Here is a 17967-nt window from a genome sequence, read left to right as displayed (position 1 = left end):
ATCTTAAAACATTGTAAGCAGCCATGCTCATTAACCCGAAATTGTGAAGCCTGGGAGTATAAAATATACTTATTTTTATGAACGATAAAACCGTCATCAATTGAATTCGACATACATGTCGCGATGTACACAGTCATTGTAGTACGTTGTCATTTGACATAAAGGTGAGCAGTTTACTTAGGTGGCCATAACGCCTGTTGGTTTTACAGGTCTCCATTATGGTTTATTTCTAATTACTCAAAACACATGCAGTCTCTTTTCTCTTTTCCATGTACTGATGAGCACCTGCAGCTGATAACCTCTTACAAGTACAGAGAGCAGACGGGATGCCCCAAGTCTTTCCTAACTTTTTATTGTCTTTCTTTCAGCGTATATAACCGAATGAACTCTGCTTTCTCCTAAATGTGATTTTTACGGTCCCTGGTGCTCCCTTTCTCTCATATGCTCATGCCTTGTCTCCGCCTAGTGGCTCCTTGAGCAGCCCCCCTCTTCGTGTACTCTTTGGTCAGCTAGACCAGTCCTGGGTTGGTGCAATGCCATCCACCAGTGCAAGGCTGTGGCACCTTTGGGTCAGTAGGCTGTATTGGCAGAAAGGTCTCTCTAGAACTGCAGGCAGGAGTATGTCGTGACCCCTGGGGCCCAGGAGACCATTCCAAATTCTTTGTATTTATTTATTTATTTATTTTGCTACTGTACAGCATGGAGACCCAGTTACACATACATGTATATATAATTTTTTCTCCCATTGCCTTGCTGTGATGTAAGTATCTAGACATAGTTCTCAGTGCTACACAGCAGGATCTCATTGTAAATCCATTCCAAGAGCAATAGTTTGCATCCATTAACCCCAAGCTCCCAATCCCTCGCACTCGCTCCCCCTCCCCCCGGGCAACCACAAGTCTATTCTCCAAGTCCATGATTTTCTTTTCTGTGGAAAGGTTCATTTGTGCCATATATTAGATTCCAGATATGAGTGATATCATACGATATTTACCTATCTCTTTCTGACTTACTTCACTCAGTATGACAGTCTCTAGTTCCATTCATGTTGCTGCAAATGGCATTATGTCGTTCTTTTTTATGGCTGAGTAGTATTCCATTATATATATATATATAATATGTGTCGTTCTTTTTTATGGCTGAGTAGTATTCCATTATATATATATATAATATGTATATTATATATATATATATATATATATATATATATATATACCACATCTTCCTAATCCAATCATCTGTCGATGGACATTTGGGTTGTTTCCATGTCTTGGCTATTGTGAATAGAGCTGCAATGAACATGCGAGTGCATGTGTCTTTTTTAAGAAAAGTTTTGTCCAGATATATGCCCAGGAGTGGAATTGCTGGATCATATGGTCATTCTATCTATAGTTTTCTAAGGCACCTCCATACTGTTCTCCATAGTGGCTGTACCAGCTTACATTCCCACCAGCAGTGCAGGAGGGTTCCCTTTTCTCCACACCCCCTCCAGCACTTGTTATTTGTGGACTTATTAATGAGGGCCATTCTGACTGGTGTAAGGTGGTATCTCATGGTAGTTTTTATTTGCATTTCTCTTATTATCAGCGATGTTGAGCATTTTTTCATGTGCTTGTTGGCCATCTGTATATCTTCCTTGGAGAAATGTCTATTCAGGTCTTTTGCCCATTTTTCCATTGGGTTGTTAGCTTTTTTTGCTGTTGAGTTATATAGGTTGCTTGCATATTCTAAAGATTAAGCCCTTGTCAGTTGCGTCATTTGAAATTATTTTCTCCCATTCTGTAAGTTGTCTTTTTGTTTTCTTTTTGGTTTCCGTTGCTGTGAAAAAGCTTTTCAGTTCGATTAGGTTCCATTGGTTTATTTTTGCTCTTATTTCTGTTGCTTTGGGAGACTGACCTGAGAAAATATTCATAAGGTTGATGTCAGAGAATGTTTTGCCTATGTTCTCTTCCAGGAGTTTGATGGTGTCTTATCTTATATTTAAGTCTTTAAGCCATTTTGAGTTTATTTTCATGCATGGTGTGAAGGTGTGTTCTAGTTTCATTGATTTACATGCAGCTGTCCAGGTTTCCCAGCAATGCTTGCTGAATAGACTGTCTTTTTCCCATTTTATGTTCTTGCCTCCTTTGTCAAAGATTAATTGACCATAGGTGTCTGGGTTTATTTCTGGGTTCTCTATTCTGTTCCATTGGTCTGTCTGTATATCTATTTTGGTACCAGTGCCATGCTGTCTTGATGACTGTGGCTTTGTACTATTGCTTGGAGTCTGGGAGAGTTATGCCTCCTGCTTGGTTTTTGTTTCTCAGGATTGCTTTGGCGATTCTGGGTCTTTTGTGGTTCCATATAAATTTTTGGATTGTTTGTTGTAGTTCTGTGAAAAATGTCATGGGCAATTGGATAGGGATTGCATTGAAGCTGTAGATTGCTTTGGGTAGTATGGCCATTTTTACAATATTAATTTTTCCCACCCAGGAGCATGGAATATCTTTCCATTTCTTTACATCTTCTTTAATTTCCTTGATTAATGTTTTATAGTTCTCAGCATATAAGTCTTTTACCTCCTTGGTCAGGCGTATTCCCAGGTATTTGATTTTTTGTGGTGCAATTTTAAAAGGTATTGTATTTTTGTATTCCTTTTCTAATATTTCAATGTTAGTATACAAAAATATGACTGATTTCTGAATGTTGATCTTATATCCTGTTACTTTGCTGAATTTGTTAATCAGTTTGAATAGTTTTTGGTTTGAGTCCTTGGGGTTTTCTATGTATAGTATCATGTTGTCTGCATACAGTGACAGTTTTACCTCTTTTCTTCCTATTTGGATGCCTTTAATTCTTTTGTTTGTCTAGTTGCTGTGGCTAGGACTTCCAATACTATGTTGAATAGCAGTGGTGAGAGTGGGCATCCCTGTCTTGTTCCAGATTTTAGTGGGAAGGCTTTCAATTTTTCTCCATTGAGTATTATATTTGCTGTGTGTTTGTCATAAATGGATTTGATTATGTTAAGGAATGTTCCCTCTATACCCACTTTGGTGAGGGTTTTTATCATAAATGGATGTTGGACTTTGTCAAATGCTTTTTCTGCATCTATTGAGATGATCATGTGGTTTTTGACTTTTCTTTTGTTAATGTGGTGTATGACGTTGATTGATTTGCGTATGTTGAACCATCCGTGTGAACCTGGGATGAATCCCACCTGGTCATAGAGGGATTCTCTTTTTGATATGTTGTTGGATTCAGTTGGCTAAAATTTTGTTGAGAATTTTTGCATCTATATTCATCAAAGATATTGGCCAATAGTTTTCTTTTTTGGTGGTATCTTTGTCTGGTTTTGAAATTAGGATGATGGTGGTGTCATAGAATGTCTTTGGGAGTGTTCCTTCTTCTTCAACCTTTTAAAAAAGTTTAAGGAGCATGGGCACCAGTTCCTCTTTGTATTTTTGGTAGAATTCGCCTGTGAAGCCATCTGGCCCTGGACTTTTATTTGTAGGGAGTGTTTATGACATATACAATTTCATTTCTAGTGATTGGTCTATTCAGTTGGTCTATTTCTTCTTGATTCAGTTTTGGCAGGTTGTAAGCCTCTAAAAGTTGTCCATTTCTTCCAGATTGTCAAATTTGTTGGCATATAATTGTTCATAGTATTCTCTTATGGTTTTTTGTATTTCTGCAGTATCTGTTGTGATTGCTCATTTTCCATTTCTTATTTTGTTTATTTGGGTTCTTTCTCTACTATTCTTAGTGAGTCTAGTCAGAGGTTTGTCAGTTTTGTTTTTCTTTGCAAAGAACCAGCTCTTGGTTTTATTGATTTTTTTCTATTGTCTTTTGAATCTCTATTGATTTCCTCTTTGATCTTTATGATTTCCTTCCTTCTGCTGACTTTAGGTGTATTTTTGTTCTTCTTTTTCTAATTCATAAAGCAGTGCTCGAGGGAAATTCATACCAAATTCTTAAAATATACTCAACAAACATGGCCAGGTGATCAAAACCCATTAAAACAGAGATTTAGGCCAAGACAAAAAAAATTTTAGCTTGAGAGTTTCTTCAGGATTTTGCTGAAGAACAGAGATTCATTTGTCTGAAAGCTTGGTCATCTTGGCTATTGGGTTGTTCTTCGAAGTGGTTTCCTAGCAGATTCCTGCCCTACCCATCCTCCTCTTTATTCCAATGAACAATGCCCTCTCTGCTCCAAGCCAAGCTCTCAATAATCAGCCCTGGCCTCAATTCAGACAGAGGAGGCCTTCCCCAGGCAGGGGTGGGGGTGGGAGGGATGTGAACAGGAATCGCTTAGGACCAGAGATGAACTCACAGAAGCTGAGTTTATCCTTCTTCTACCCTTGCTATTCTCTAAATAATGTCCATGCCTGCTTGCTGGTAGTATGGGCATATGCTCTGAGGATAAAACAAACCTTGTTGACCAGTCAGAAATTCTCAGTTCTATAGAAGCAGTCCTCATCTCTATACTAACTGTGTTGTCTCCATAAAACTGGCCATCTCCTAGAGATTGTTAGTATCCGGTTCCCCCAAGTGGAATACAGAAGCTCATTTCCCCAAACAGGCAAGGACCTCTACTAGTAGACAAATGGATAAAGGGATCATTGACCAGATGACCTGTGCAGACCCAAAGTCGTGGGTGTGACTTTCACAGGCAACAGTCTTGGGGAATTGCTGACTCAGAATGAGCAGTTTGCCTCAGTTATATGTATGCAAATATGTTTTTGGAGGGCCTGGTAGCCCCAAGGATTTGTTAGGAAGACTGACACAGTAATTTGATATTTTGTATTTCCTGGACCGGTCCCAATTGCCAGTATTCTCTTTTACTGTCTCCATGAGTGTATTTGTTGCTCTTGTCAGAGGCCACAGAGAGCTGCTGTCATTGGGCACTCTTCTCGCAGATCCAGCGGTAGTTGACGTCACATGATGCAGCATCAAATGTCTTTGTTAGGCCTATGGTCACACAGTTGAAATTGTGACTGTGACTGGTAACACTGATGGGGAAAAGAAAGCATGGTTAAGGCTCATCTTTTCAGCCCTGCTTTTCCCTGGTTCTGGTCCCCCACCCTCATGCCCAAATCCAGCTCTAAACCTGATGCTTTCCTGTCAGCTCTCCTGTGGACTTTTATAGACTCACGGTCTTGGATTAACTCACTTTCTGTTTGGTCAGAAATAGCTCATGGGTCACCTATCCCTACTTATCCCAGAAATAATGTTTTAGTGCTATATAAACTATGTTTTCAGCAGGAGGACCAAGAGTAGGAGGAGGAAAGAGATTTCGCTTCTTTTCCTAGATAGCAGCTGGCTTTACAAAGAACTGTGTTGGCCTTTTCCTACTTCTTTGTCATTCAGTCCCTTTAAATTTGACTGGAAAGAGTCTGGTTTCATGGGAAGGTCATACATTTTGGAATCAGGTGGATGTAGGGTTGAGATGTGGCTCTACTACTTTCCAGTTTTGTGATATTTGACACATTTCTAAGCCTCTCATCCTCTACTCAACTGTCTGTTAAATGGAGAGTAAGAAAAGCTTTTTTCTGTAGCATCATTGTGAATACTACAGGAAATGACTTCTGTTACATGGTTAGCAAGTGCCTGGCATTTAGTAGACACTTCATACATCCAATGGGAAGGTCATGTTCTCCACCAGTGCTATGTTCACAGAATGATGCAGAGGAGATAGCTCTTAGGAGTTGATGTCCATAGCTTTAAGGCATCAACAAGTTGTCTATAGTAAGCTTTTTTTTTTTTTTTTAAAGATAAAGAAGCCATATCTGGGGGGAGTTCCCTTCATGGCTCAGTGATTAACAAGGATCCATGAGGTTGTGGGTTTGATCCCTGGCCTCACTCAGTGGGTTAAGCATCTGGCATTGCCATGAGCTGTGGTGTAGGTTACAGATGAGGCTTGGATTCTGCATTGCTGTGGCTGTAACTCCAATTCAACCCATAGCCTGAGAACTTCTATATGTGGCAGGTGTGGCCCTAAAAAAAAAAAAAAAAAGGAAGACATATCTGGGGAACTTGTAAGAACTTAGCAATAAAATATGATCTATGGGTTAAAAGATACTTATGAGACATATCAAACATGGTATGTATGTGCATTTGTTTGGATCCTGATTTGAGCAAAATAATGTGTTGAGTGAATACTCATCTCTACTTAGAAATATTTGGGAGTTCCCATCATGGCTCAGCACTAATGAACCTGACTCGTATCCATGAGGATGCAGTTTTGATCCCTGACCTTGCTCAGTGGGTTGGGGATCTGCATTGCCATGAGTTCTGGTGAAGGCTGCAGATATAGCTTGGATCTGGAGTTGCTCTGGCTGTGGCATAGGCTGGCAGCTAAGTTCTGATCTGACCCCTAGCCTGGAAACTTCCATATGCTGCAGGTGCAGCACTGCACCCCCTCAAAAAAAAAGACAAAAAAAATTTACAAAAAATGATGAACTTTAGTCTCAGGGAATAGACGAGTTGGAAGAGGGAGAGAAATAGGACACAGAGCTATGTCTCAGTTTTTGTGTTGTTCCAGGACAAACCTACTGCATCACAGGTCTGGTCTCTCGAGGCAAACCAAGATCCCCAGAAAAATGTGGGTTATTCATGCACCTGCCATTAAATACGGAGTTGTTGATCCAGCGCCACATTTTCTCTGCAGGCTGATATAGTAGGCCAATAAAATACTTCTCAGCACCACTTATGTTCTGCAGAAACTTCTAGAAATTAAAAAAAAAAAACCAGTTCAACAGAAAGTCCTTTTCTCCTGCCTCTTTTGTACCAGCGGGCCCACAGTTCTGTCTAATTCTGGGTACAAGGAAGGCTGGTAGGGGATTCTGGGACTGGCTATCAATGGCACTCACCTTGAACCTCAAAGAAGTAATTAGAAGCCAAGAATGAACATTCCTAACAAATTCCCAAGTGATACTGATGCTTTCCAGGGACATACTTTGAAAATGAAGGGGATGGGCACTGTACTATCTCAAAACTGTTAATTTCAACTACATTCTTCTTTAATCGTTCTGCACAAAACTGTTTTCATTTCCAGAAATTTTATATTCCAAATGGCATTGGATCAAGTGGATTCCTTGAGTAGTTGGCAAGGGAAAACAAAGATTTAAAAGTGTGTTCTAATGTGCACAGAAAAGAAAATCATGGACTTGGAAAATAGACTTGTGGCTGCCTGATGGGAGGGGGAGGGAGTGGGAGGGATCGGGAGCTTGGGCTTATCAGACACAACTTAGAATAGATTTACAAGGAGATCCTACTGAGTAGCATTGAGAACTATGTTTAGACACTCATATTGCAACAGAACAAAGGGTGGGGGAAAATGTATACATGTAAGGATAACTTGATCCCCTTGCTGTACAGTGGGAAAAAATAAATTAATAAAAATAAATAAATAAATAAAAGTGTGTTCTAAAGCAGACAGTGCCGCGCACACACAAAAATCAGTGTTTATTGAGTATTTGCTAAATTGAGATGAATCTCAGACTTCTTAGTTTCTGTATTGAATTACTGATTCACACATCACTCTAGCCAGGAGTTCGGGAGTCCTCTGGACTCTCCTGTATTCTTCATATACCTCCCATCATCTGTGGATATCCAAGTTCACTTGAATATTTTCTCCATCCCCATGGCTGTTGCCTTTATTCCTCCCTTCCTAATATTTTCCTTCCCTGAAATATCTCATTTCATTATTTTTAAAAAATTAATTACCAAATTTAGTCATTTAATAAGCATTTTTTGAAGGTCTGTTGTGTGCTAGGCATTGTACGAGGCTGGAGATACAGAAATAAACTTGTTTCTCCTCAAAGAAATTATAATATAAAATGTATTGGCAAACTATTGCCATTGGGCCAAATCCAGACTGGAGCTCATTTTCATAAAAAAGGATTTAATGGAGCACACTGTAACAATTTGTTACATATTATCTATAGCTGCTTTTGAGCTGCAATGGCACTGTTAAGTCATTGTGACAGAGGACTTATGACCTGACAAGTGGGGATCCCTTTTTTTTTTTTTTAATATTTGCTGACCTGTAATCTGAAACAAGGGTTCTTATGTAAACTTTCATTCTCTTGCTGAAAGCCAAAGATTGTTTCTGTGGGGAAGGAGCAAAACTAGGGGCAAGGAGAGCATGTAGAAAAATTCTGAAGAAAGCCAGGGGAGCATTGAACAATTTGCTCTGGGGATTGCAAGGAAAGGACTTGGTTAGCAACTAATTTAGGAGAGAAGAGCAAAGGCAGAGTCTCAGAGAGCTGTGTGTTCAATCTTGGGTGACACACTGCTCACCAGTATTTGAAATACAAGAGGAGGAGGAGTTTGGGTAAAACATACTTGATTTAGTTTTAAACATGATGAGTTTTTGGTGCTTTTGAAACATCAGTGTGGAATTGGATATACTGTCTGGTCTAGAGAAGGGAACTAGAGCTACAGACATGAGAGTCATCAGCCAGCGATTGGTGTGATGAGCTTTTTCTGGGGTTAGCTTGTGTGTAAGTGGTGGAGAATGCCAAGGATGGTACTTGAGATGCACCAACTCTTAAGGGTTGAAGAGAAGAAAAGAGGCTATTGAATTCCTGTCCCATTCCTCTTTTCCTCTTCTCTTTTCTTTTTTTCTTTTCTCTGCCTCCTGTCTTGCTCTTGGTTCTCTACCTGAAGGCACTTTTCCTTCCTATTTGGGTACTTAGCCCTAGAGGAGCTGCAGCATCCTGATACCTGCTTTTTGTTGACTACCTATTACCGTGATACACAGAAGACCCTCTTATAAGAGCTTCTCAATCACAGGAGCTTTTAGAAGATGGGTGAATGGAAGGAGGGGAGAGAAGCAAGAATACTGTGAATAGCACAATGCCTAGTGCTCAGCAAATGCATAATGTTTGAAGAAGAGGCAACTATAAGTTAAATTATGGTCTAAAATTGACTAGAGTGTGGGTTTTGAACTATAGAGACATCTCAGTTCAGTTCTACGTGCCGTTATGTAGGTGCGTGACCTTGACCAAATTATTTTTCCGTGCCCTTGTCTTTATGTATATAAGATAAATAACAATAGCTCCTCAGGATGGGTGTGAGGATGAAAGCAGATAATAAAATAAGGCTTTTTACATAGTGTTAGCTATTTTATTAGCATAATTGCACACTGCAATTCCAATTCCAAGACCTGATGCTTTGTTTTTCATATTACTAATTTTGTTAATTTGCAACTTCCTTATTGACTAGGTTGACTGGGATCATATATTAACAGCTCACATCTGTGAAGTATGTGTAGTTTTTTTTGTTTGTTTGTTTTTATAATCATCTTTTTAGGGCCGCACCTGAGGCATATGGAGGTTCCCAGGCGAGGGGTCAAACTGAACTTGTAGCTGCCAGCCTACACCACAGCCACAGGAAGGCCAGATCCGAGCCACGTCTGCAACCTACACCACAGCTCATGGCAACACCAGATACTTAACCCACTGAGCGAGGCAAGAGATCAAACCTGTGACTTCTTGAATGCTAGTCAGATTCATTTCCACTGAGCCATGATGGGAACTCCCCGTATTGCATAGTTCTTAAAAGCTTTTGTACACATCAGCTCATTTGGTCCTTCCCTGTGCTTTAAATGTCCTAGCCCATCCCCAGGATACCCGCCTACTGCTAAGCTTCATGAGAAAGATGATAGCATGTGGATTTCACTTGCTCAAATGGACTGAAGGAACACAGCTCACAGCTGTTGAGAAGACCCTCCCCACTCCAGGCTCAGCCAGTCCTCTCTCCATCCCTTACCCCACCCTTGCTCCACAAATCAAATTGCCCCACCAGCCTCACCTACTAAAGCTGATATAGGGAAGGATGCTTTACTCTACCATGCTAATGCTCTCACCAGTTTCTCTGGAGTGTTGACAATAGCCAAAGTGGATCCTTTTTGTTTGCAAAAATTCATGCTGTTGTTCCAAGAATTTTCAGATGTGGACAAGAAAAAACATCTTCCTTGATGAAAATCCCACCCAGTGAGGCAGACTAAAGGAATTCAAGAAAAGAGAGTCTGAAATTAGTGGGTTTTGGTGTGAACCTTGAAATTGAGTCATAAGATAGTCAGATGTGGCTTGCTTTATAACTGTTTTATCAATACAATCATTCTCAATCCAGGAAGAAATTTCACCCACTTTTTAGTCTCATTTTCCCTGTCTATAACATGAAGAAAATAAGTTAGAAGGTCTTAATGGCTCCATTGACTTTCTTAAAAAAGAAAGACAATGGGAAATGTCTAAGAATTCAGAACATAAGAATTTGGAGGTGGAGGAGTTCCTGTCATGGCTCAGTGGTTAATAAATCCGACTAGGAACCATGAGGCTGTGGGTTCGATCCCTGGCCTTGCTCAGTGGGTTAAGGATCTGGTGTTGCTGTGAGCTGTGGTGTAGGTCGCAGATGCAGCTTGGATCCCGCGTTGATGTGGCTCAGGCATAGGCCGGCAGCTACATCTCCAATTCAACCCCTAGCCTGGGAACCTCCATATGCCGCGGGTGTGGCCCTAGAAAAGGCAAAAAGGCAAAAAGCCAAAAAAAAAAAAAAAAGACTTTGGAGGTGGAGAGGGGGTTAGGACCACACACTTTACCTGTTCCAAAGCTCTCTGTGGGAGTGAAACTGACATTGCTGCTCCCGAAAATCTGCGGGACTGAAATGCAAAGAAAACCTGAAGGCAGCTGCATGATGGATGCAAACACACAAATGTAACACACAGAAGAGCTGTCCAGTCCCTGTGACTCTTTGTCTCTGGATGGTGGTGTTGACAAGGGACTTTTAGCCACTCTGTGTCAGAATTTTTCAGATATTTTTGTAATTTGAACCTTCCATCTAACTACTCCTGGTCCTATTTTATGTCTTCTTTTTGGTGTGGCAGTAAATGTGAACTCCCAAGAAAAAGAACAGGAGAGGAGTTCCCATTGTGGCTCAGCAGTAACAAACCCAACTAGTATCCATGAGGTTGTGGGTTCAATCCCTGGCCTTGCTTAGTGGGTTAAGGATCTGGTATTGCTGTGGCTGTGCTGTAGGCCGGCAGCTGTAGCTCCGATTCAGCCCCTAGCCTGAGAACTTCCATGTGCTGTGAGTGCCGCCCTAAAAAACAAACAAACAAACAAGAGAAGAGGAATAGATGAATTTAGTGCCAGAATGGAACCTCTCGCTTCTGAATAGATCCCTTTGGCAGTGTTACCCGCAAAGAGCTCTTTGGAGCACTTTACCCTCCAGGCCCTACGCAGCATCTTTGCTGTTCTCCTACTCTGGTGCCCCACTCGCTATGTGAAAGCTCCTGATCCTGGCAGGTAGCTCTTGACTCTTCTCTCATCAGCCTTGTCAGCTCTAAGGATGGGGCTAACTGGAGCCAGATCCAGAACTAGAGGCTACTGGCAGATAGGGAGGCAGGTGAACATTTCCTGCGGGCAGAGATTTCTTATGGGCAGAGAAGAGTCCATTTATTTCTTTAAATATAAATAGGGGAATTGATTGGTCTTCAGGATGCCCCATTATCTTGGGAGAATGAATACTGGCTTTCCAGGCAAGCAGCTGCAGTGGCTTTAGAGGCTGGTCAGACCTCCCTCCATGGCCCAGTTGTTTGTCCATTGTGGTGGAAGACCGGTTTGGTTTGCCCAGACACCAAATCAGCTGCCTACTGATTTATATTAATATTAATTATATATTATTTATAAATAATGTATTTGTATATATTACATATATTTATACAATGCATATTTTATATATTAATGTATAATTAAATAATATCATTTATAATAATATCAAAATAATATTATAACATGTAATTAATATATAACATTATAACATAACATAAGTAATATGTAATATGTAATTAATATGTAACATAACATATAACATAATTAATATGGAACATAATGTAGTTAATACATGTAATAAATATAATTAATACATATAATATGTAAATATAACATAATATATAAATGTAATATATTAATACATATATTGAATAACATAATATATACTATATATTTATATATACAATGTTTATGTCATATATATAATTATAAATATAATGGCATATTAATAAAACCTACAGGTTAGCACTCCCTTTTTATTTTGATCCCCAGTTCAAAGACTCTGTAATATATCATAACCTTTGTAAGGTATCAGAAGCTACTTGGAGATTATAACTCAACAACAGAGTTTCATAAATACTTCATGAGCCTCTCCTCTGTATGGCCACTGTAGTGTGTTCCTCAGCTGATACAAAGATGAGGAAGAAATTATCTTTCTGACAGAGATGTGTATAGTAATAGGTGTCTTAAGAGGAAATGAGAGAGAGATTTTTGCAAAAGCTTCAGGCAGATTTAATAGGGAGAACCACGCCACCCTCATTCATCTCCCACAGCTTCTGGAATTGTACTTTGGTTTTGTGCATGATAGTTGCCTAATATCTCCTGCTTTTAGTCTTCTTTGTTTAGCTCAGCACACTGCTTGGCACAGACAAAGGTGCTGGATACAGTTTTTGATTATTTTTGTGGGACACAGACTTCTTTATAAGAATTCTTTAAATGATAGCGTTTATAAAGTACTTTACGTTGCATGACAATGATTATACACAAGTCATCCTCATACCCAGGAGGAAAATGGAGCATCTCAAATTTCACTATGTCTAGTCTTGGTTTCTCATCTCCAAAAGTAAGAGAATTAATTAGAAGGTTTTTTTCCTGGGAATGCTGCATTTATTTTATTTTATTTCTCCAGCTTTATTGAGATTATAACTGGCATATAACATTGCATAAGTTTAAGATCTACAACTTGATGTTTGATACATGTGTTTATCGCAAAATTATCAACACAGTCAGGTTAGTTAATACCTCCACCACCTCACATAATCATCTTTCTTGGGTGCAGTGAGAGCATTCAAGATCTACTCTGTTAGCAGCTTTCCAGGTTGCTTATAGAGTTGTTAACTCTAGTCACCATGCTGTACATTGGATTTCCAGAACTTACTCATCTTAGAACAATTGTGAATCCATCCTGCAAAAGAATTTCGAGGGAAAGGAGGCCTTGAGAACAGACTTTAAGGATTGAGCACAAAAGAACCTGGAGGCTGGAGAGGAGAATCATGTCATACACATTACCTGTTCCAGGTATCTCTGTGGGACTGAAGCTTACATTATGTTCACCAAAAATCTGTGGGACTGCAAAGAAAATCAGCTGTTGGCTCAGCCCCAAAGGTGGCTGCACAGTGACTATAACAGAAAGACATCTGTGACTCCCAATGTGATACATTGACCTGTCTGACTCAGGTCAGTGAAGATGTGCATACATTTTCCATGAGTACAGACACATTCACACTCTCTTCCTGCTCACTTATGGGCTAGGAGTTACACCTTTAGATTGGGTCATAAGCAAGGCACCGCTTACTCAACTGCTGCCTCCCACTCACATTTCCTTCCTCATTTACTTTCTGGCTTCTGAGACTGGAGAAGATTCTACTTGCTGCAGTTGCACTCAAAACCATTGATATGAGGCCTCTTTTTTTCTGAACATTTGAATGAATTCGTTTCTGTGTATATAGAGGAAAATATCTCCCTCAGTAAAATCCCTTTACCTTTAATGTAGCTCTTGTCCTAGTTTATCATTGGGTAGGACTGGAGCTGGATGTTCACATTTTGGAAACTATAGCCAACACTGCTGAGTACTTCAGCTCAGATGATCCAACTAATACTCTAGTGGCAAAAGCTTTGTGTAGGGTCCTAACCACCAGATACTGGTCCGTTCTGCATCTCTAAGGTAGACCACGGAACCTGGCCCCTGGTGGTGTGTGTTGAGGGGTGAGAAGGGCATTGCCAGTTACCCTCAGCTGGAAAGACTTGGGCATATAGCCTTTATATTCAACCCTGCATTCTGAGAGAAGAGTCAAAAACAAGACAATATGATTTGTGGTAAGAGGTTGATCAAATACTCACAATAAAGCAGAAAAAAGGTCATTCCAACAATTTTAAGCACTACTACGATAAGCCCAGAGATTATCATGTGCCAGTTCATGATGAAGGGGACGAGGAGGCCTGTAGGCATTAGAGCATAGTATCACCGTTAGAATGTGGGACAAGGCTTCTTTCCAGACTTCTTCTTCTTTCCACTCTGGCACATACCAACTCTTACTCAGAGCACCCTTGAGGGGCTTGCAAGCCGGGCATGCCATTGACAAGTGCAAGGGGGAGACCTAGAACGTGTCCACAAGAGAGGTAGGATCTTGTTCTGGTTGGGAGCCTTTGAACTTGGCATGCTGCCTCTCTTTTATCACCCTGAGCTCTAGGCTTCAGCCCTGTTCCCATTTGTGGCCTCCTAAACTCTGTCTAATGAACTAAATCCTCTCCTGGACTCTGCAGACCCTTAACCTTGAAATGACCTTGCTCCCTAGGACTTTCATTTATAGCCTTGGCCGTCCTGTCTTCAAAGGACTATGCCAGGAGTCTGACAGGCAGGACAAATGTCCTTGAAGTCCTTGGCATTGGGGCAGAGCCAGCAAAGTGTACAAAGAGGACAGACATAGACTCACCTGCTCTCTCCCTGGGAGGCTGGGCTGCAGGTGGGGATCTCCCCAGTGCCTTATGCTTGGTTGGGTGGGGAGAGGCCCTTCTCCTGAGAACAGGCTCCTCTGCTCCGGCAGTGTCCTTCCTTCCTCACACAGTCTCTGTCTCGTGGACATCCCTGAGCCAGCTCTTCTTCCTGTTCAGCGTTCTTGGCAAAGGGAGCGGGTGGGGCAAGAGGGGGAAGGGAGTCGGTAGCGTCTGCAAGAGGAAGCTGCCTGGTAGAGGGGTTCCAATACAGGGGAATGACTTTAGGATAATTTAGAAAACAAAATACAGACTTACCCTTTCTCTATATCTGATTCTTCCTGAAATATAGTGGAAAGAAAATGTAGTAAAATATGAACAAATTAGAATCTGAGTGAAGCGTATCTGTAAATTATTTTTACTTCCCTTATAACATTTCTGCAAATCTGAAATGATGAAAATAAAAATTTTAAGAAAAGAAATTCACCTGAAGTCACTACTCTTAGTGAACAGGTCTGTGTGGGTTCCATTAGCTCCATCACTGTCAGACGGCCCCGCTCGGTCCCCTTTATCATGACCTCCTCTCTGACCCCAGCTGCTCACCTTCCAGACCAGATGCCACATGGAGATGGTGGCTCTTCAGTGTTTCCTGAGGATGGCGCTCTGCTGCATACAGCAGGTGGGGTGAGGGTGAACAATACTCAAGTCTTATCATCAGGGAATTTTTATTGCATATTAAATGTAAGGTTTTCCTCTCATTATACTTTCCTTACTGTAAAAGCTTTATGTGCTCGTTACAAAAAAAAAAAAAAAAGGTTAGAAAATACCAGTAAGGAAAATTGAGAAAATAAAAAACATCCACATAAATTCACACATTTAGCTATAGTCACTATTAATACCTCTGGGTTTGTATGCTTTATAGATGAGTAGGTAGTAAGAAGATAAATGATAGATAGATAGATAAATAGATAGATAGATAGATAGATAGATAGATAGATAGATAGATAGAACGGAAGAAGAAAGCAAGCAAGAAGAAAGAAAGAAAGAAGAAAGAAGAAGAAAGAAATATAGAAAGGTATAAGAAAAGAAGAAAAGTAAGAAAGAAAAGAAGAAAAGAAAGAAGAATAGAAACAAAGAAAGAAAGAAAGAAAGAAAGAAAGAAAGAAAGCAAGAAAGAAAGAAAGAAACTGGGTCATTTTAAAAAGTGACATCATATTATACACATTATTTTGTAATCTATGCACCATAGGTTAAACTAATACTATATTACAGATAGCTCTTCAAGTCAAAATATTAATTTTGATTATATATTATTATTATAGCTATACTATATGATTTATTCAACAATTGAACAGCTGTGATTCTTCTGGTGAAGTGGAGTGGGTATAAATAAAGGGTTTAAGTTAGTCCTGGGTCTGATTCCTGGCTCTGCCATTTACTGAGTGTCTTTGACTAAGTTGCTTGATCTCTTTATGCTTCCATTTCTTTATCCCTAAATGAGTAATTGTAGTAATAGTCACAAAGGAGTGCTGTGGGTATTAGCAAGAAAATGCTTACAATTTTATTAGCATGGTACCTGGCACTTTGACTATAAGTTCTTAGTATTCTAGCCATTTTTCTGGCACAGCAAATGTACAGTTAACACCCAAGCACAGGCACCTTGGTACATACCCTAAATACCTTCCTTAGACTAAGTGCTCAGAAATATAAGTGCTGGATCTTGCACATGCATATTTTGAGGGCTTTGAGATGTTAATGCTGCTTTTTATTTTACTTGGATATTCCTCCACATTTTAAAAAATTAATCTGATTAAACTCGATTTCTTCTGGTCACGTTTTAATTATTACAGACCCTGGGTTGCTGTCCAAAGGAATTCCATGTATTTATTGGACACCAATTATGTTCACTATGTTGCTCTGTTGGGCACCACAGGGTTCGGAGACTTGGTTGTTATTATTTAGGGACTTTCTTTATGGAGGTTCCCAGGCTAGGGGTCCAATCAGAGCTACAGCCGCCAGCCTACACCACAGCCACAGCAATGCCAGATCTGAGCCATGTCTGTGACCTATATCACAGCTTCCGGCAGTGCCGGATCCTTAACCCACTGAGCAAAGCCAGGGATCAAACCTGCAACCTTATAGTTCCCAGTTGGATTCGTGTCTGCTGCGCCACGATGGGAACTCTAATTTAGGAACTTTCTGAAGCATAGAAGAGAAGCTTTCTGATTAAACCTTATCAATCAAATTAATATACTCGGATAGCAGGTGAATTTTCTACTACAGCAAAAAAAGCAAAATAAATCTTTCAAATGCCATCAAAAGGGGAGAAAATGTCATCATATGAAGGGATGGTTATGGAGAATTCTGGGAGGTGCTGTGATGCATGCACCGTGGGAAACTTCTGCCTCTCATAAGTCGCTCTAAAGAAGGATTCAACGGCTTATTTAGGCTTTTGGAGTGCAATGATTTCTTTCAAATTGATAAAGTCAAAGAACTTGCTGCAGAAAGTCTGCAGTGGCCATCAAAAATGCCACTAAAGGAGTTCCTGATGTGGCTCAGCAGAAACAAACCCGACTGGTATCCATGAGGATATTGGTTCGATCCCTGGCCTCGCTCAGTGGGTTAAGGATTCAGCATTGCCGTGAGCTGTGGTGTAGGTCATAGATGCGGTTGAATCTGGCATTGCTGTGGCTGTGGCAGGCCAGCAGCTGCAGCCTCGATTCAACCCCTAGCCTGGAAAATTCCATATGCTGCACCTGCGCTCCCATTCTCTAAAAAAAGCTACTGAAGAGATAGTGGAGAGGAAGAAAGGACAGTCTAGTCATACAGTTGTAATGAAAATATCCGTAATTTGTTCTTGGAAAAAAAGTAAGACTATAATTCTCAATCAGATATTCTAGACGGAGACATAAGATTATCTGCTTAGTGAACCAAATTAGACTTTGCTTTTCTCTAAACTCAGCCCTAAAAATAAAGGAGAACATCTTTCTTCAGAGGAAAACTGAGTTTAACAGGTATAGATTTTTAGTATTACGAGATGAGTAAAGCTTTGGAGATGGATGGTAGTGATGACTGCACGACGGGAATGTAGTTAATATCACTGAGTTGTACACTTAAAAATGGGAAATTTTGTTATGTGTATTTACCACAATTTTTAAAAATGAAAAGAGGAAAACTGAGATTTGACTTTGATACTCTTCATGTAGTATTTAGATGAAAATGCTAAGTCTTCAGGAACTGTATTATGCAGTGTTATCATTGTCTTACTAAGACACCAGAGTCCGCTGAAAACTGTAATTACCAGAGAGTCGTAAGAGGTGGAAGATCATGCCCACCTTTGTTCTTGGAAGAAAGTGTTCTGGGTGTGTTGGGAAAACAGTGTGTGTGTGTGTGTGTGTGTGTGTGTGTGTGTGTGTGTGTGAACTGAAATGGATAGTCACTA

The 17967-nt window shown here is 40.2% G+C and overlaps 1 protein-coding gene across 2 annotated transcripts; it reads right to left on the bottom strand.

The window, feature by feature from the left end:
- Positions 1-4764: 4764 nt before the first annotated feature.
- On the bottom strand, positions 4765-14698 carry CLEC5A (C-type lectin domain containing 5A). Of its 2 annotated transcripts, XM_047763309.1 has the most exons (7): positions 14528-14698; positions 13935-14033; positions 13104-13163; positions 10583-10642; positions 9851-9987; positions 6598-6704; positions 4765-4988 (listed from the first exon to the last, which is right to left on the bottom strand). In XM_047763309.1, the coding sequence occupies exons 2-7, from the start codon at positions 14011-14013 to the stop codon at positions 4874-4876; spliced, it is 558 nt and encodes a 185-aa protein (XP_047619265.1). In that variant the 5' UTR covers positions 14014-14033; positions 14528-14698; the 3' UTR covers positions 4765-4873. The 2 variants fall into 2 exon arrangements, with proteins under 2 accessions (XP_047619265.1, XP_047619266.1); XM_047763310.1 differs by lacking the exon at positions 13104-13163.
- Positions 14699-17967: the final 3269 nt, after the last annotated feature.

Source organism: Phacochoerus africanus, chromosome 16 (genome assembly GCF_016906955.1).
Source record: "Phacochoerus africanus isolate WHEZ1 chromosome 16, ROS_Pafr_v1, whole genome shotgun sequence".
NCBI lineage: Eukaryota > Metazoa > Chordata > Mammalia > Artiodactyla > Suidae > Phacochoerus > Phacochoerus africanus.
Note: the sequence above shows the minus strand (reverse complement) of the source record. Positions and strands in the feature narration are given on the sequence as shown.

Bases quoted from the DNA above. Each gene is read 5' to 3' on its own strand.
- CLEC5A (XM_047763309.1), bottom strand. From the start codon at position 14,013: ATGAACTGGCACATGATAATCTCTGGGCTTATCGTAGTAGTGCTTAAA. The intron at 9,988-10,582 runs GTAAAGTGTGTG...GAATTCCTTTAG, and splicing joins CACAGAGAGCTTTGGAACAG to TCTGCCTCACTGGGTGGGAT. The intron at 6,705-9,850 runs GTGAGAGCATTA...TTTAATTTCTAG, and splicing joins TCAACACTCCAGAGAAACTG to AAGTTTCTGCAGAACATAAG.